This window comes from Rhinoderma darwinii, chromosome 1 (genome assembly GCF_050947455.1).
Source record: "Rhinoderma darwinii isolate aRhiDar2 chromosome 1, aRhiDar2.hap1, whole genome shotgun sequence".
Classification (NCBI taxonomy): Eukaryota; Metazoa; Chordata; class Amphibia; order Anura; family Rhinodermatidae; genus Rhinoderma; species Rhinoderma darwinii.
Genome location: NC_134687.1, coordinates 608,704,926 through 608,725,782, shown reverse-complemented (window position 1 = coordinate 608,725,782; position 20,857 = coordinate 608,704,926). Strand labels below are relative to the sequence as shown.

Here is a 20,857-nt window from a genome sequence, read left to right as displayed (position 1 = left end):
CGGTGTGGTCCATTGATGAGTCCTGGGCAGATGCCCCTTCTATGATGTCCATGTGCCCTAGCAGGGCATATGGAAAGGGCTGTATTAGTTGACAACCCCTTGAATGGCAGTGTCACTGGTCTTCATCCCTGTGTGTGTTTACACATATAGGATCACTTCAGACATAGCAGAGCTGAGTGTTTCATTTGGCACCGCTCATGGAGATATCAAAATGTGTTCTCTGTGGTTTTACACAGGACTGCAAGTAGTCCTAATCCTAATAAACCTAATACATTCACAGTGCGCAAACTATTCAGCTTCAAAGACTTAAACTACAAATTTGGCTCTGCTTCATCTGCACATCATGTTTTGTCTCTACACTATGTGTTACCCTGCCACGTTCGGTGTTAGGCAGGGCGAGTTAATTGCTGCCCGTGCTGGGCGAGCAGACGCCTGGCTCGCGCTTGCTGCCGCTAGATGTAGGTGGACCGCTCAGGGTAAATCTCCTTAAAATTCTGCTCTGTCAACTACAAGCAGTTGCCGGAAAGCCATTGAGACGTGATAGAAATGTTATGAAGTCAAACATGGAGCTAATTGCTGCCCTCAGGAGCCGAGCCTGCCGAAAACAAACATTGCGCACATTCCTGGGTGTATAATGAATGAATCCTTTTGAAATAATAATATTCGCAACGCAAGAGATTTTGTTTTTAATAAATATGTTGCGTGCTAGTGTGATATACAGAGAGTATTGACTATTTGGATTAAAGTTCGTGTTTATTACTGCCTGATTTATGTAAATAAAGCTTCATTATTGTAGAATGAAAAGTTCTGTAACTTTCTAATATACTTCATTTCAATTCCTCAATATTTTCAAGATGGCTCCTTCCTGTCAGTGAATAGAAACCTTCATTATTTACATTGAGGTTGGAACCCTTTACAGAATTTTATATTTTTCATATTCACAGGATAGGTCATCAGTATATGATCGGTGGAGGTCCAACACCCGCTCCCTGCACCGATCAGCTACTCCCGGCTGCCTCCGTGCACTGGACGTCCATACCGAAGGAGATGGCTCCAGTCACGGAATAGCGGCCAAGCTGCAGTACCGCAGGTCTGCTCCTATTCAAGTGAATAAGAGCAGAGCTGCAGTTCAGCAGCACAGTAGCTATGCTCCGTAAATTGCATACTGTGCAATGACATCCGGTGCCCGCAGGCAGCTGATCGGTGCGGCTCCGGGTGTCAGACCCGCACCGATGATATACTGATGACCTATCCGGTGGGTAGGTCATCAGTTGTCTGGTAGGGGACAACCCCTTTAAACACGGCAACACAAATCTCTCTCCTGTCCTGATGGTTTGTTACAATGCATCAATAGCTCTTGAACTCAGGAAAGATTGTTTAGACTGGACACAACAATGATCGTGTTATCTTGGCATTGTAAAGCACTGGTTTATTTTCAGTGTATGACATTATTATTTATGCATTATCTGAGCACTGTCTGTGATATTAGAGCTTTGCAGGGTGTATAAATCGAGCTATTATGGTTGCATTATTTTAGCCCTGTAGGGTAGTATTATCTGAGCACTGTAGGGTGTACTATTTTTGTGCCCTGTAGGGCGGTTTTATCTGAGCATTGTATTTTATAATATTGACCACTGTAGGGAGTATTATCTGAGCACTGTAGGGAGTATTATCTGAGCACTGTAGGGAGTATTATCTGAGCACTGTAGGGAGTATTATCTGAGCACTGTAGGGAGTATTATCTGAGCACTGTAGGGAGTATTATCTGAGCACTGTAGGGAGTATTATCTGAGCACTGTAGGGAGTATTATCTGAGCACTGTAGGGAGTATTATCTGAGCACTGTAGGGAGCAGTATCTGAGCACTGTAGGGAGCAGTATCTGAGCACTGTAGGGAGCAGTATCTGAGCCCTGTAGGGAGTATTATCTGAGCCCTGTAGGGAGTATTATCTGAGCCCTGTAGGGAGTATTATCTGAGCACTGTAGGGAGTATTATCTGAGCACTGTAGGGAGTATTATCTGAGCACTGTAGGGAGCAGTATCTGAGCACTGTAGGGAGCAGTATCTGAGCCCTGTAGGGAGTATTATCTGAGCCCTGTAGGGAGTATTATCTGAGCACTGTAGGGAGTATTATCTGAGCACTGTAGGGAGTATTATCTGAGCACTGTAGGGAGTATTATCTGAGCACTGTAGGGAGCAGTATCTGAGCACTGTAGGGAGCAGTATCTGAGCCCTGTAGGGAGTATTATCTGAGCCCTGTAGGGAGTATTATCTGAGCACTGTAGGGTAATATTATCTGAGCCCTGTAGGGAGTATTATCTGAGCCCTGTAGGGAGCAGTATCTGAGCACTGTAGGGAGTATTATCTGAGCCCTGTAGGGAGTATTATCTGAGCCCTGTAGGGAGTATTATCTGAGCCCTGTAGGGAGTGTATTATCTGAGCCCTGTAGGGAGTGTATTATCTGAGCACTGTAGGGAGTATTATCTGAGCACTGTAGGGAGTATTATCTGAGCACTGTAGGGAGTATTATCTGAGCACTGTAGGGAGTATTATCTGAGCACTGTAGGGAGTATTATCTGAGCGCTGTAGGGAGTATTATCTGAGCCCTGTAGGGAGTATTATCTGAGCACTGTAGGGAGTATTATCTGAGCTCTGTAGGGAGTATTATCTGAGCACTGTAGGGAGTATTATCTGAGCACTGTAGGGAGTATTATCTGAGCACTGTAGGGAGTATTATCTGAGCACTGTAGGGAGTATTATCTGAGCACTGTAGGGAGTATTATCTGAGCGCTGTAGGGAGTATTATCTGAGCGCTGTAGGGAGTATTATCTGAGCGCTGTAGGGAGTATTATCTGAGCGCTGTAGGGAGTATAATCTGAGCACTGTATAGAGTGTATTATCTGAGCAATGTAGGGAGTATTATCTGAGCACTGTAGGGAGTATTATCTGAGCACTGTAGGGAGTATTATCTGAGCACTGTAGGGAGTATTATCTGAGCACTGTATAGAGTGTATTATCTGAGCACTGTAGGGAGTATTATCTGAGCACTGTAGGGAGAATTATCTGAGCACTGTATAGAGTGTATTATCTGAGCGCTGTAGGGTGTATTATCTGAGCGCTGTAGGGTGTATTATCTGAGCGCTGTAGGGAGTATTATCTGAGCGCTGTAGGGTGTATTATCTGAGCGCTGTAGGGAGTGTATTATCTGAGCCCTGTAGGGAGTATTATCTGAGCGCTGTAGGGAGTATTATCTGAGCCCTGTAGGGAGTATTATCTGAGCCCTGTAGGGAGTATTATCTGAGCGCTGTAGGGAGTATTATCTGAGCGCTGTAGGGAGTATTATCTGAGCGCTGTAGGGAGTATTATCTGAGCGCTGTAGGGTGTATTATCTGAGCGCTGTAGGGTGTATTATCTGAGCGCTGTAGGGAGTATTATCTGAGCGCTGTAGGGAGTATTATCTGAGCGCTGTAGGGTGTATCATTTGAGCCCTGTAGGGAGTATTATCTGAGCGCTGTAGGGAGTATTGTCTGAGCCCTGTAGGGTGTATCATTTGAGCCCTGTAGGGTGTATCATTTGAGCCCGGTCGGGTACAATATATTGTTTAAGAGGATATTATTTTAATGCTGTCTGGTACTGTCATTTGTGCATTTTAGATTTGAAAGACTTGCGTTTTTTTGTAATCTTTATTTTTTTTAAATATTTTCCACCTCCTTTTATCCTCTTTCCAAAAAAAATGTTGAAGCCCCCAATACAATTCTTTGCCCACAGCCTCTGGCACTGAAGCACTGGTGGGGCTGGCATTGCTGATGCACCACCACTTGAACCCTTAGGATTTCTCTTAGAAAGACACAGTAGTTATCAATTTACAGCACTGCAGAGCGCACTAGAAAGCATTGTATTCCCATTTTTTGTAAGAAGCCACAGGAGAAAATTTCCTCACATTGTGCGCTTTTCTTTTGCAGTGATCCTTACGTGAAATTGTCCCTGTATGTTGCCGATGAAAACCGAGATCTTGCATTGGTGCAAACTAAGACTATAAAGAAGGTAAGCTGATAATGAATGTGTGTTACAGGAAGATGATTGTATGACTAGTGTTGATCTCGCATAAAACCAGCAATCTGATATTCCTTACAATTGGGACGCTCATCAGTAAAGGGGGTTTAATGAAATCTACAATCGTTGACGTTATCCTACTGAGTGATGTGATCATAAGGTTTATATATGTATAATATACTGAAGGAACACATTTCCATGGATTGGAACCAATCATCTTCTTACCACAGACAGTTGGATTGTGAATAGGTGTTGTTGGGCTATGCCATGGCGAACTGCATGGAAACTCCACACTTTTGTATGCTCTTGACCCCATCCGCTCCATTACTTAAACGAAATAAATAACGACTAAGGCTATGTTCACACGGGGTATTTTGCCGAGTTTTTTGACGCGGAAACCGGTGCGCAAAACTTGGCAAAAAACGGCCCGAAAATGCCTCCCATTGATTTCAATGGGAGGCGTCGGCGTCTTTTTTCCCGCGAGCAGTAAAACTGCCTCGCGGGAAAAAGAAGCGACATGCCCTATCTTCGGGCGCTTCCGCCTCTGACCTCCCATTGACTTCAATGGGAGGCAGAAAAAGCGTATTTCGCGCTGTTTTATGCCCGCAGTGCTCAATGGCCGCGGGCGAAAAACGGCGCGAAAATCGGCGTGCAGGGAGAGGAAAATCTGCCTCAAAGTTCCAAACGGAATTTTGAGGCAGATATTCCTCCCCCAAAATACTCCGTGTGAACATAGCCTTAGACACGACTTTATGGTAAATTTAGGGCATGGCCACCGCTTTATTTAATATACACAAGTAATTTGTAAACAATTGGCCTGAAGGCATAGTTAGCGAATTTTGTATCCTCCCTTATTTTCTGTGACGCACCATCCGCTGCCCAGCAGTGGGTGTCCTATTCCGCCTTCAAGACCATAGCTCCGCCAGCTGTGACATCTGCACTAAAAGAAAACAGAAACCGAAACAACCATACCAGATAACCGAGCCATAAACCGCCGTGTGTCATAAACCACAGGGAGGGCGGGAGGGTGTTACTTCACGCTGCAGCGGAAGGTAAGGGGGGGGGGCTGTGCCCTTGAACTCCACCCTATATCCCTTATAGCCACTCCCCCATTTCACTCCTTAGCCCAATCCCGCTCCTGGGAATTTTTACAACTTATTCACCCCTCTTCCTCCTCTTCCCTGCAGTCCCTGAAGCTCTCCCTATGCGGTTCAGCTTCAACAATACTTGCCAAGGGACATCTGGGAGATTGTGAAAGTGGCGTGTGTGTATATATATATATATTTCCTTATGCCCTGCCTGTTTTTATATAGGACTCACCCCAACCTATGGCATATGAATAGCATAAAGTGCATATGACCCCCATCATAACACCATAATATGAATACAGGCCCCCTAAACTAATACAGGCAACCAACCAGACCCCCTAAATAAATACAGAACTCAAACCAGTCCCCTAGAAAATGCACACCCCCTAAATAAAGACAACCCAGATCCCTTAAACTAATACAGACCCAGACCACCCTTAATACACACCTCAGACCAGAGCCCACCTAATACAGACCCCAGACCACCATTCATACAAACCTCAGACGAGCCCACCTAATACAGACCTCAGACCAAACCCCAACTTAATGCTGACTCCACACCAGACCCCCCCAATACTGACCACAAACCAGACCCCCTTAATACAGAGCTAAGTCCACACGCTTTCTTGCTTAATCCCTTTCATGCATTATCATGCAAAGTATGGAGCGCGCTCACAGGATCTGCGCATTTCATAGTCAGCGGGTGACGGCTGTGTTAGGGCGTATCCATACGTAATGGAATTGCTGCCGAAAGTTTCTGTTGCAATTCTGCAGAAACGAGCAGCATTTCCGTTGCTGAAAAACTGCTCCATTTCCTGCGTTTCTTACTGCAGGTACGGGTGCGTATTTTGCTGCGTTTTTCACAATGTTGGGAGGTGGTGACCGCTCCTCTGAAAAACGCAGCAATTCAGTCCACTTTCCGCAGCAGGAATTGACATTCTGCGGCACAAAAAATACACACCGCAGGTAAATTTCTGGTCGGAAATTTCACACAGCGTGTGGATGTTGTTAAATCTCACCCACTTTGCTACTACTGTATTCTGCTGCGTATTTTCCGCTGCAGTATATCATGCAAGTGATCCAATGATCGCTTGTTCAGGTCCCCCAGGGGGACTAATAAAAAAAAGTAAAACACAGAATGTTCCTCTTAATGTTCCAAAAAAAAAGATTAAAATAACCCCCCTTTTCCAATTTTTTTCCCTAAAGCAATGTTAAAAACATAAAACGTAACAGAACTGGTATTGTCGCGTCCGTAAAGGTCCGAACTATGACAATGTAGCGTTGTTTGACCCGCTCGGTGAACGCCATAAAAAAATATATATATATTGCTACTTTTTGGTCACCTTAGGTATATAAAATAATAATTTTATAAATAGTGATCAAAAAGTCGGAACCCAAAATGGTATAGGTGAAAACTACAGCCCGCAAAATGAAAGCCCTCACACCGCTAAATTGATGAAAAAAAAAAAAAGTTGTGGCTCTCAGAAAATGGCGACACAAAACATAATTTTTTTTTTCTTGCTAGCAAATAGTCTTATTTTCCTAAAAGTGGTAAAACATAAAACAAAAGACATAAGTTTGTTATCGCCGTAATCGTATCAACCTGTAGAATAAGGTGAACATGTCGTTTTTACCGCCTGATGCACGCTGTAAAAGCAAACCCCCCCCCCCCCCCCAAAATAATGGCATAATTGCAGTTTTTTGCTCATTTCACCCCACAAATAATTATTTTCAGCTTCCCAGTACATTATGCGGTACAATAAATGAGGCCATGAAAAACTACAACTTGTCCCGCAAAAAACAAGCCCTCATACGGCTTTGTCGACGAAGAAATAAGAGTTACAGCTTTTGGAAGGCGGGGAGGAAAATACAAAAATTAAACTCAAATTGGCCGCGTTCTTAAGGGGTTAATAAAGACCCCAGACCATATACTCCCGTCTCCATGTTATGGCAGTCCTCCTTTACTCCTGGGTGACCCCATAGAAAACATCCTGGCACTTTGGAGATTTGCAGTCTGGGAGATCTCCCTTTTTTCCAGGAGACGCTATGAGAGTTGGACTATTGTCATACTCTCCGCTCGTGTATAAGGACAGTAGTAAGCGATGTGAAAATTAAAATATATTATCAAAAGCAATGTCTGTAAATAATAATTGTATAAGGATCACATTTTGTGATGTCAGAACCTGACCATTAAATGGAGATAAGCGGTGTTATATAGGTGCTGCTTATCTCTTCCTGCAGAAGCCGTCTGTTAGCAATTACTTTATAGGAGGCACCTTCTCCTGTGCCAACCACTGATTAACTGGTATAAATTGCTATCTCTCTATTTAAAAAGGTGTTTTTTTGCCACTGTAGTATATATTATACATTGTGTCCTTGCTGCTGCTGAACCTCATAATGCACAACTCCGCTGCTACAGAACCTTATGATACCCATCTCAGCTGCTGCTGAACCTCATAATGCACAACTCCGCTGCTACAGAACCTTATGATACCCATCTCAGCTGCTGCAGAACCTCATAATGCACAACTCAGCTGCTACAGAACCTTATGATACCCATCTCAGCTGCTGCAGAACCTCATAATGCACAACTCAGCTGCTACAGAACCTTATGATACCCATCTCAGCTGCTGCAGAACCTCATAATGCACAACTCAGCTGCTACAGAACCTTATGATACCCATCTCAGCTGCTGCAGAACCTCATAATGCACAACTCAGCTGCTACAGAACCTTATGATACCCATCTCAGCTGCTGCAGAACCTCCGAACACATTTTAGTTACTGTAGAACCTCATAATACACACTTCAGCTGCTGCAGAACCTCATAATACACACATTTGCGGTAATTCCTGGCCACTGTGTATCGCGGTAGTTACTAGCCACAGTATTAGCCCTAGTGTGGCATAGGGAAATAAGAATGTGAGCCCCATTTAGGACAGGGGCCGATGTGAGTAACAACTATGTGTACATTGCTGTGGAATATGTTGGTGCTCTCTATGGTCACAACAGGATATCAATAAGTATTTTCCTCTAGTTGTGCGTTTTTTTTTGTTTTTTTTTGTTTTTTTTTTCCATCTGTGACATAAAGTGATTGTTATTGACTTACAGAAGGGGATGTTACATGCAGTATAATGGTCATGAAAGTGTTAAGGATAGTTAGCCCTGGTCTCTCTAGGTGCATTTTACGCTGTTATGTTTTATGTACCAGTTTAGTGATTGATTGTGCGTTGTGTATAGATCATGTGCGTCTTTGTTTACTAGGTTTGTCTTCCGCTGCAGTTATCCATATAATATAACCATTGACCCAAGAAGTGCTCTCCCTGTATTGTCTGTTTCCAGACTATACCAGCTGCTAGGGTTGGTTCTGGTCATAGCCAGAATATCAGCTGTACCCAATGTAAAGGGGTGAGGACGACTGTGTGCACTTGATTATACGACGCTTGATAAGAATATTTTATTGCTTGCATTATTTCTCTAGGTTGCTGCAGTTTATTATTTCTCTCCTCCGTAGAGTCTTGGACCGGTTGAACTAGTTGACTCTGACCTCACATTGAGGTAAAAGGGGTTTTCTGGCTGTATGTAAATAAAGCTTAATCCTTGTATAATAAACAATAATTCAACTTTCTAATATCATTTCTGGTTCAATTCCTTGCCATCTGTAGGATCTATGCTTGCTGTCAGTGAATGGGAATCCAGTCTAGACAATCCTCTGTACATAACCTGGACTCCAAGCTGAATTTCAGGCCATGTTCACATCATGTTAAGAGACTGCGTTAGAGGTATATATCGGGAAGATCTTCTGATATATCCCTTTGATGGAATTCTTATTCCACTGTATAGACGTTAAGTGGGATACCTCGCTAATATTCTCCCTTTGTAAAAAAAAATGTATACCGCGTGGCATATATATATATATATATATATATATATATATATTTTATAACTGTTTACCTTTTGTATAGTCTACTACGCTATTCCATGCTGCAGAATAAAGTTATAATAGCTTGACAGAGGCCAAAAGAGTCCTATGGATACATTTAGCGTATACGCTGGTAATTTTGTGACGATGAAGGGGTTTTCCAGTCCAAAAAAAATTAACGGCCTATCCTCAAGATAGGCCATCAATATATGATCTGTCGGGGTCCGACTTTCGTCACCTCTGCCGATCAGCTGGTTTGAAGGGGCCGCGGCGCTTGTACACGCACTACTTCCCCCTTCATTTCTTATCTGCTCGTACTGTAAATTGCCAACACATTTTTAGCGGCGGTTCACTGTATTACAGCCTTCTCCCATTCATGAAGGCTGTAATACTGTGAACCGCCAATACAAGTGTCAGCAATTCAAAGTACGAGCAGTGACCGTAATGAAGGGAAAGCCGCGCTCGTACTAGTGTCCCATCCCTTCAAATCAGCGGGGGTGTCGGGGGTCGGACCCCCACCGTTCAGATGTTGATGGCCTATCCTGACGATAGGCCATCAATTTCTTCTGACTGGACAACCCATTTAACAGGGCCACACCTGCACCGATACATTGTAGCAAACTGAACAGGAGAGAGATTTGTGCTGCTGATATTGTTAAGCTCACAGGGGATTGTCTAGACTGGATACATTGTAACAAAAACCCTCAGCTGTGAGGCCCACTGCACACGGCCGTGCCTGTAATCGCGGTCCTTGATTACGGCTATGGCCGGCCGCGGACAGTCACCAGCATTTGCGGGCTGTGTTCCCGATATAAAATATGAGAGCAAGGTCCGTAAAATCCAAAAAGAGGACATGTCCTATTTTTTACAGGTAATTTCTACGGCCCGGACACCTTCCCATAAATATACGGGAAAGGTGTATGTGGGCCATAGAAATTAATGGATCAGCATTTTGATCTGCAATTACGGTCCGGAATTGCGGATCAAAGTTGCGGCCGTGTGTATTAGGTCTTTGCTGGTTTCTAGCCTCAGAAGCAGTGGCGTAGCTAGCCGGGGGGGGGGGGGGGGGGCGGTTGTGGGGCCCATGGCCGGTCCCTCAGCGGTTTGTCCCGGTTTGCCCACAGCTCCTTCCGCGACAGTCAGGCGCGATGTAGTGACCTCATCCCGCCTGTCTGCGCAGAACCACACACTGCACAAAGCGGAGGAGCAGAGGGATCTCCTCTGCTTGTCATGGTAACGGGATAGGTCAATGTTTATTTTATCATTTTTTTATTAGGCACTATACTGTGTGGTGGCAGCTAAAGGGGCATTGTACTGGTTATGGGGAGCTGCAATAGGGAATTTACTCTATTTGGGCAGCTTTGGAGGCATTATACGGTGTAGGACATCTATGGGGGTATTATACAGTGAGGGCAGTTATTAGGGCATTATACTGTATGAAGGCAGCTATGGGGCATTATACTGTATCGGAGCAGCTATGGGGGCATTATACTGTAGAGGGCATCTATGGGGCATTTTACTGTATGCAGGCAGCTATAGGAGCATTATTCAGCTATGGGGCATTATACTTTGTGGGTCAGCTAGGGGGGAATTATACTGTATGAGAGGCACTATATGGGCATTATACGGTGTGGGGACAGGTATAGGGGCATTATGCTGTGTGGAGGCCACTAAGGGGTCATTATACAGTGTGGGTGGCACTAAGGGGTCATTATACTGTGTAGGGGTCATTATACCATGTGGGCGCAGCTATGGGAGCATTATCCTGTGTAGGGCAACCACAGGGGCATTATCCTGTGTGGGGCAGCTATAGGGGCATTATACTATGTGGAGCACAGAAGGGTTCCTTATACTGTGTGGGGAGCGCACAGGGTTAGGGCCCACTCAGATGTGTTTTGTCCCCCAGTCCCCCCCCCCTCACCCTGTGCTAAACCCCCCTAGCTACGCCTCTGCTCAGAATGTAAACAATGTTTCCATCCACTGACCAAAAGCAGAGATCTTGAACATGGTGAGGAATTGGGACACAGAGTATAATAGGAAGTTACAGAACTCGTCATTATACAATGTTTAGAATTCATTGACGTAGAACCGGAATACTGTAGGCAGGAAGGGTTGGAATGAGAGCAGAGAACAAGATTAAATATTGTTCCCTGTTATCAGGCTAGCTGCCTCCTGGCACCGATACAGGAATGCTTTGTGCTGCCGGAATCCTTTTATTATTTGTCCTCTCGTCTTTCTCTGTATTTTACATTGCTGTTTACGTGACTTCTTCTAATATTCTTAAAGGAGAACTCTACTAATATGGCTGGTCTGCACCTCCTGACAAAGTAAATGTACAGATGGAAATCCTTTGTGAAGCAAACGCACAAAGATGTATCGGCACAGTGCGGGCGCTAATATATATGCAAAATCTGAATATTTGAATAATTATAAACTGCATTATTGCTATATTTATGGGACTGTTTTGCGAAATTGGTGACTAACTAATGCAAATTGACCTTGATGTGTGAACACACTCCTATATGTTACATATTCTACAAGTCGACCTTTTATGCTACACCTGTACGATAGGCTCAAAAGATAGGCGAGTCTCCTATCAAATGTACTCAATAGACACACACCACCTATGCAAAAATACACATACTAAAACATTTAGGTACAGGTAGTAACAGCTGAGCAGGTGAGTTTGTCATTTGCACAGCTCATAGTGATATAACAGACTGATCTGCGGTTTTACATAGGGCTATAGTTAACTGCGCAGGAGGCTTTGCGACTCCATACTATGGAGCTGTAGGCACTCCACCTGCTACCATATTGTGCTCCTTGCAGCGCCATATTGTAGGCCCTCAGGCATATAGCCACTGGACCCGAGACTGGGAGGCATATAAGGGGTTAATTAGCTCTAGCTAGGCTACGGGACGGCTTAGTTTTTGGCCAATGGATGAAGGGTCTTATGTGATGAGACAGTGTGAGGTGGTGATGGGTGGGTTTGCCCTCCCGGTTTGCCCTCCCCCTTGGTGTTTAAAATCTGAAGTGGTGAAGGCTTCACCCTCTTTTGGCCGTGACTTGTCCCTCCCTCCCTATTTTCTGGTAGAAATTCTAAGGCCCCGTGCACACGAACGTGCTTTTGCGGCCGCAATTTCCCCGAAAATCCACGGGAGAAATGCGGCCCCATTCATTCCTATGGGGCCATGCGCACGACCATGGTTTCCACCGGGCTCATTGAAAATAATGGCCGCGGCCATGTGCACATCCCGCGATTTGCGAACGGCGAGCAGCTGTCACTCCGTGGCCGGTCGACCCGGAAATCACGGCCGTGTGCATGAGGCCTTAGAGCGAAAGGTGGAATAAAACGCATTACATTTTATTTTTGTTGCAAAAATATATATATATATATATATATATATATATATATATATATATATATATATATATATATATATACACAAATGCAAATATTTGAATTGTTTTTCCAGGGCCACTTAGGGTGTGGTGTCTTTAGTGGGTGTGTCTTATGGGGCGTGGTTTATCGGATGGGCGTGGTTTTCCAGCATTTCTGCATACAAAAAAACCTAACCAGATTCTTTCACTAGTTTGGCTGACAACTAATATGGTGGTTGGTATGTATCCTGCTTATCTGTTTTTTACAGGCAGGTGATGTCTCACTTTGTCACTAGGGCTAGGTGATATGTGCTGACCACTACTGGTAGCATAAAAACCAGCGTAGATATTGGCGCGCGCTGCCCCCAGTAGACATTGGCGCGCGCTGCCCCCAGTAGATGTTGGCGCGCTCTGCCCCCCAGTAGATGTTGCCGCGCTCTGCCCCCCAGTAGATGTTGCCGCGCTCTGCCCCCCAGTAGATGTTGCCGCGCTCTGCCCCCCAGTAGATGTTGCCGCGCTCTGCCCCCCAGTAGATGTTGCCGCGCTCTGCCCCCCAGTAGATGTTGCCGCGCTCTGCCCCCCAGTAGATGTTGCCGCGCTCTGCCCCCCTGTAGATGTTGCCGCGCTCTGCCCCCCTGTAGATGTTGCCGCTCTCTGCCCCCCTGTAGATGTTGCCACGCGCTGCCCCCCCGCCTTTTATATGGACAGTGAAGTCGGGCTACTCCTGGAGCGCCGGGTTTCCCGGCCAAAGCGTTGCTGACGCACTGGCTAGGAATTCAGTTCATAGAGCGAGCCCTGACTTTGCTGTCTATATAAGGGCAGTGATGTCAGTGGCACCTCCTGCAGCAGAATCCCCAGCCAGGGCGTCGGCAATGCTTAAGGCTATGTTCACACAGAGTATTTTGCCGAGTTTTTTGACACGGAAACCGCGTCGCAAAACTCGGCAAAAACGGCCCGAAAATGCCTCCCATTGATTTCAATGGGAGGCGTCGGCGTCTTTTTCCCGCGAGCAGTAAAACTGCCTCGCTGGAAAAAGAAGCGACATGCCCTATCTTCGGGCGCTTCCGCCTCTGACCTCCCATTGACTTCAATGGGAGGCAGAGAGAGCGTATTTCGCGGTGTTTTATGCCCGCGGCGCTCAATGGCCGCGGGCGAAAAACTCCGCGAAAATCGGCGTGCAGGGAGAGGAAAATCTGCCACAAACTTCCAAACGGAATTTTGAGGCAGATATTCCTCCTGCAAAATACTCCGTGTGAACATAGCCTTAGCCAGGGATTTTGCTCCCAGGTGGAGTAAATGGCAGAGCAGAAAGCGGATAGTTTCCTGCTCTGCTATAGTATTAGGGTATGTTCACACGGCCGTAAACACCGAAAAACGGCCAAAAAATCGGAAGCAGAACGCCTCCAAACATCTGGCCATTGATTTCAATGGGAAAAGCGGCGTTCTGTTGCGACGGGCCGTTTTTTTCCGTGGCCGTTTTGAAAAACTGCTGCGTAAAAAAACGCCCGCGAACAAGAAGTGCAGGTCACTTCTTGGGACGTTTTTGGAGCCATTTTTCATAGACTCTATTGAAAACAGCTCTCAAAACGGCCGTAAAAATCGCGAGTGGCACAAACGTCTGAAAACCAGGAGCTGTTTTCAAGATGTATTTTCAGATGTTTTTAGTCTATCGTGTGAACATACCAAGTAAAGATAGGGAGAGAACCTCCAGCTCACCTGACACACTCCTGTGTGTCGTAGATAGCGCCCGGATCCTCGTGTCGGCACACGGATAACAACAAGAAGAAAGGAGGAAGGTAGGATCAAATAACACATCATCAGTCATCATACATGTGTCACAAAAAATAAATAAAAATAAAATATAACAATAAATGACATATATGGAATGATCGGTGATACACATAAAATAGCAGCTACATATATTTATACATAATGATCAGTGACACACATATACAACAATGATAGAGGCATATACAAATACACAGCCTAAAATTAGGTTATGTTCTAGTAGTAGCAATACGATTCTTTCTGATTCTTCCAAGATAATACCAATACGTAATAATTTCATCATTTAAGCATTGATATATAACTCCTTTTCATACAAAGGCTTACCTACACCAAAAAAGTTCATATTTCTTGTTCGTTCTAATACACCCGACACGGAGGTTTAACCAAGCCGGCTACCGTCTTCTACCCTCTATTCCAAAACGAGTTCTGGAATACAAAACAATTCAACAAAATAATAAATATAAAGTCTAACATGATTTTTTTAAATAATATACTACTTGGAAGATTCCTAACTGACATACAAAGCAGAAAAATAAACTTTTATACATCAATGCACACTAAAGAACACAATACAAGCCACGATCATGTCATACCCACTTCCGGCACTTGCGTTCCAAATGCACAACTGACCATGACACGCAATCACCATCATCAAAATCAGCTGTACTATCAACCGAACATAAAACTGACAGCGCGCTCATTTGCAAATCTACCATAGCCAAGTTTAAGGACGCGGCAGTCGTCCGAAACGCGTAGGCCTAGAGGATACCACCTCCCCACTTCTTACACACCCAGGACATCCTACAACTGGACTATCTTTTTAACTTATACCAATTAAACTTGGAAAATCATTTTCCATTTTAAACGCTACCCAGCGCTGGATCCTACCTCCTTTCTTCGTGTGAACATACCCTTAGTGTTTGCAGTGTGCTGTCACCATTCTCGTGTGTGTGTGTGTGTGTGTGTGTGTGTGTGTGCATATATATGTATGGATTTATATATATATATATATATATATATATATATATATATATGCGTGTGTGTGTGTGTATATGTGTGTGTGTATATATATATATATATATATATATATATATATATATCTCTCAATGTTGAAAAGGAGTAGAGAATGCAAAGGTTTATCGCTTTTCTACTTAATTTTGTGTTATGGTTACAAAAACCTTGTCAGCTGGCGGTGTTGACATTTTTTAACGCCTGTCACACGGCCGTTTTCAGGACAGTGAATTTTTGTGGGTATATTAATGTTCTATTTTTGGTCGTTTTCATGGATTGACGGCACCCAACATATGTCAATGGATTAGTTCTTAATGGCCATTTTTCAGAACTAAATCCTTGTGATGGCCGTTAAAACTGATCCTGGCCTCCCCGGGCACAGCTCTACATTAAAGGGTCAGTTCAGAGAGTTTTTTCGTCACTGATTTTGAAGAGGAAACCGCGTCGGAATCCGTGACAAAAAATTGCCAAAATACCCCCTTCCCGTCGATTTTTAATGGGAGACAGAGGTTTTTTTTTTTCCTGGGCGGCTTTTGGCCGCTCACGGGGAAAAAAAGTGGTTTGTCCTTTCTTGCTGCGTTTCTGCCTCTGACTTCCTTTTGAATTCCATGGAAGGCAGAGAAAAACGGCGGGCTTTGGCAACACTCTGGCCGGAGACTCCAGTCCTAGAGGGAGCCCCAATGGCGCTATCTACAGGGAGGCTGTGTGTGGCGCTATTTACAGGGGGTATGACGCTATCTACGTGGGGGTGTGATTCTATCTGCATGTAGGTGCGTGGCACTATCTACATGGTCACTGTGGCACTATATGGGCAATATCTACAGGGGACACTGGCGCTATCTACATGTACACTGTGGCATGATCTTTGGCACTTTATTTGTAAGCACTATGGCACGCTATATGGCACTTTATATATGGGCACTGTGGCACTATTTTTGTGGGTACGATCTACATGGGCACACTGGTGTTTTCAGGGGGTTGGAACAAGAAACCCTGATAAATGAAATTAATCTATTCTGTTTTTTTTTTTTTTAACGACCATGAAAAACAAATGGCAAACAAATAATTAACAGCCATTAAAAACCGTCAGACGGGCGGGAAATGGATGAAAATTTGGAGACACTGATGCAAAACGGTCATGAAAAACTGACCGTTGATCCGTTTGTAACGGCCGTTTTTCTTTCCACTGTCGTGTCCGCTGCATAATATGCCACCCGATGACACCGTTTTTTTCTCGAGTATTCATATGTGATCTGACAGAACAAAACCTCTGCATGTGTCAGTGGAAGCATTTGAAAGTACAGTAGGGTCCTATAGACTCCTATGGACACTGTTACGACTCCTTAGAACCGTAATCCGGCCATATGAATGAGGCCCTACTGACAAAGTTCTCACAATACAGAATAATGTTGCCCCAATGACAAATTGGTGACTGCTTCCATCTTGATCGTGCACTCCTCCTATCTTTTAATAAGCGGAGAATAAAGTTGGTTCCTACTTACCCAGAGAACAAGAGGTACGGGTCTATCTATACAGGTATATTGGTAGTGTAGGGTCCCATCTGAATAAGGACACCTTGTCGTGGCAGGGGGGCACACACAATGTGACCACAATGAGCACTAAAAACCTCACATTTATAAGTATAGTAAATATAGCCGTAATACAATGTCAAAGCCTTCTTTTTTTTTTTTGTGGTATCCCTGTAACTTGTTACATAATAAAGGGTTTATGAAGGTTTTTCTTCCTATACACGCACCTATTGTTCTTATACAATCGGTCTGTGTCATAGAAAGTTTACTTTTTCTACCGAGGACTGATTGGCCGGAGCAGAGTGCGGAGAGTTGTCAGACTAGTTTTCACTATAGAGCGTTGTGCTACTATTGGATAACTCATTTATTGTTTACCGTGTGATAAAGTGTAGCCTGGGTGTCATTCACTGCTTGGCCCGGAGAGTACAAAGGTGTATGGGATTATCGTAGTGTCCTGTTATGGAAGTCTCTGGAAATAGTTAGGCCTGTGAGCAGTTTGGGATTAATTTGGATTGGACGCTTTACAGTTTCTGCTAAACGGTCAGTAAAAAAAATAATAATAATATTTGAGTCTAAGGAATGCTATGTAGCAGAGCTGAAGTGGTCGTGTCACTATATGGAGCTGCATTGTTTGTATCTGCTGTTAATATGTTTTCTCTAGTTCTACATGTCATTTAAAGGGGCTGTGATAGATATAAAATACATCTAGATACATCTCATATCGATCTCTCATATCTACAGTATCTATCTCCTATCTATCCATCTCAAATGCATCAATCTATCTATCTCATATCTACAGTATCTATCTATCTCTATCTTTCTATCTATCGATCGATCTCCCAATCTATCGATCGATCTATCTCCCTATCGATCGATCGATCTATCTCCCGATCGATCGATCTATCTCCCGATCGATCGATCTATCTCCCGATCGATCGATCTATCTCCCAATCGATCGATCGATCTATCTCCCAATCGATCGATCGATCTATCTCCCAATCGATCGATCTATCTCCCAATCGATCGATCGATCTATCTCCCAATCGATCGATCGATCTATCTCCCAATCGATCGATCGATCTCCCAATCGATCGATCGATCTATCTCCCAATCGATCTATTAGGAGAGGAGGAAGAGACAGTAAAATGTGATATAGTGTAAAGCTGTCCATATACCACGCTAGTTTGGCCGACAGCTATTCCTTCCGACTCCCCATACACATGCACTCTCAGCTTGACCAAGCATGCATCTGTACTAAATGGCGACAGAGGAACAAGCCGCTGCCAGAAAAAGGGATCTTTTTTTTTTCCCCCCGACATCTGCAGCCAATGGAAAGTCAGGGCGCCCCGTTCCCATTAGATGGACAGCTGATCCCGCTAGAATCGTCAGGTTTGGATGACGTTCATCTAATATTTATGAGCATTTTTAGGCAGCAGGTAATAGCTGCGCTATATATCTATCAATGGACTACATCACTAACCGAATTCGTCAATACTGGCCGACAATTTGGTGTGTATGGCAACGGCCCGAGTCTCTCCCGACAACAGATGTTGGGGGAAAGAATGGTCAGGCATGTGAAGGTTTCAACATCCCCCATCCTGTTGTTCGTTTTCAGTGAGGGTATGTGCACACGGCTTATTTTTGGCTGTTTTTCGAGCCAATTAACGGCTGAAAAATCGGAAGCAGAACGCCTCCAAACATCTGCCCATTGATTTCTATGGCAAAAACGGCATTCTGTTCCGATGGGGCGTTTTTTTACGCGCCCATTTTGAAAAACGGCTGCGTAAAAAAACGCCCGCAAATAAATAAGTGCATGTCACTTTTTGAGCCGTTTTTGGAGCCGGTTTTCATCGAAAAACCGCTGCAAAAACTGCCGCGAAAAACGTCTAAAAATCAGGAGTTGTTTTCCCTTGACAACCGCTCTGTATTTTCAGACTTTTTTTTAGTAAGAGTGTGCACATACCCTTACGCTATCGTGGTCCGGCATTTTCCCTATTGAGAACACATCCACACTCTGCTGAGCATACATGTGTATAGAGAAGTCGGGAGAAATAGCGGTCGGTCGAACTATTCTAAAGTGTATGGCCGACTCTATTTATAAAAGTCTATTGTAAAACTCTGTGGAAAATGTTGGCGCTTTATAAATAAAATTATTATTCTATTCTCACATTATGCAGTCCGAGAAAGCAAAAGTGTTAGGAAGAAACCTCCATGTAGAAAATGATAACTGTATGCAGATGGTGGTAGTGAAACTCTCGACCCCAGAGCAGTAGACTGCAATGCCAGGCACAGGGGTGCTGCCCGATTTTGCTCCGTGTTGACACTATGCTCTTGAGAAACTCTTGTTTTGTACAAACTAGTCATAAAAAATCCAGTCTCTGCAAGAAAGATATGTATTTCCCTAGTAAATATTTTCTGTAAACAGAGCGCACGCTCTTTGTTCCACATACTCCTGTCCTGCTTTACGAGTGATGTTTGCTATACAGCTGGGTCAAGGAGGTAGGTTATACATCTAGTGATTGATGGTATCTTACATAATATAGTCCCTTTTCCTGGACAGTGTTTCCTCAGCTGCTCCAGCGTTAGATGTCGCACCCGGGCTGTGGTGTCTGAGGGGGCCCAAAGGCCCCTCTGCCACATGGGAAGACACCAGTATTATAAATGGAACATGGTAGGTGAATGTTACAGATTTAGCACAGGGGCCTAGTAGCTCCTAGTTAAGCTGCTATCTCCATTTGCTACCCCCATGTCTCCTTTAAGACTCCCTGTCAGCGCATAGACACGACATACCTTACAATATTTCTTGTCCCTGCACCTTTTCTTCTTGTCTTGCTTGTATTTTGTCCTGAAGCTGGATGGTCTCTTGGGTAACCACCTCGTGATTCTGATTGATTGACCTGAAACAAGTCTGTTTAGTATGGAGAGGCAGTCTGTAGTAAAGCTGATTCTTCTGTACACAAATGGTGGTCACCCAGACAGGGAGGTGAGGTTGATTGGCAATGTAAAGGGCTTTTCAAGGTGCTGCACAAGGAAACGACAATGCAATGGAATATGTATTAAACTATGGTTACGCGCAGGGGTGGGATTTGGCCGGTTCGGCGTGGTTCTTCTAATCTTTTTGACCATACATCCAAATCGTAGAACGAATGATCGATGAATCCCTCCCTAGTTCCCTACTCCCTGCCCTGCCATTCGCTAATTAAATTCAATGCAGACATAATACCAATCCCCTGCCCTAGGTGAAGGTTTATGTACCATAGAGATAATCCCTTTACCTACTATGGGGTCATGGAGAGATGTGAAGGCGCCAGGAGGAGTTCCTTCACCTCCCGTGTGCACTGGTGCATCATCGTATATCATAAGGTTTGGTGGCATTGCTAGTCAGATTCAAGATGATGGGTAGCCATGGCGGTAAGCCTTATATGCAGTAATAGTATGCAGTCTTTCTCCTGTAAGCCCGGCCGTTTACGCACCAGACTTATCTAGGATTTCGTTTCCCAGACAGAAATTTGTCTATCTCGATTGTCAACAATTAGCACTCATTGAGTAGCTTTTTCTGTCACATAGTCATGCAGAAGGTCCTTGCCTCCCTCTCTCTGCTCTTCCTGGCAATTGTTCACAGTAAGGTAACCCTCCCTTTCACTGTGTGGCACACGTCATTAAATTTAGGCTGGTATAGAGTGAATGATTCTGTATCAGTTACCATATGTTGGTTTGTCGACCAGAGATGAGGCAAAAAGACCAGAGACATTTACAAGGCTTTATTGTGTTTTAAACGTTCAGTATCATAGGATTTGTGCCACTTTTTTGTATCAGAAACCATATATATGTGTATTGAAAAGTCACTGTTCTCTCCACACGTCTATGGGGGACAATTGTGATGCTGTTGGAGGAAGAAAGCAGCCATGTTTTTCAAATCCTATACAACCCCTTTAAATTGATAGTTGGAATATATAAATACCAGTCACGGTTGCCAGGCTCTGCCAGGACTGTAGGATTAGGAGTCCCATCACTCCATATTATTAAGATGTCATAAGCGATATAGTGTCACTCAAGCTTTGTCACCTGTGTAAGACAGATGGCAGAC

The 20,857-nt window shown here is 44.2% G+C and overlaps 1 protein-coding gene across 3 annotated transcripts in view; it reads left to right on the top strand.

The window, feature by feature from the left end:
* NEDD4L (NEDD4 like E3 ubiquitin protein ligase) overlaps positions 1–20,857 on the top strand; it is a 328,543-nt gene that overhangs the window by 139,321 nt on the left and 168,365 nt on the right. For all 3 annotated transcript variants that reach the window (XM_075841150.1, XM_075841171.1, XM_075841160.1), the window contains exon 3: positions 3,962–4,043. In XM_075841150.1, coding sequence (XP_075697265.1) covers positions 3,962–4,043 — 82 coding nt within the window. The remainder of the gene's footprint in view (positions 1–3,961; positions 4,044–20,857) is intronic.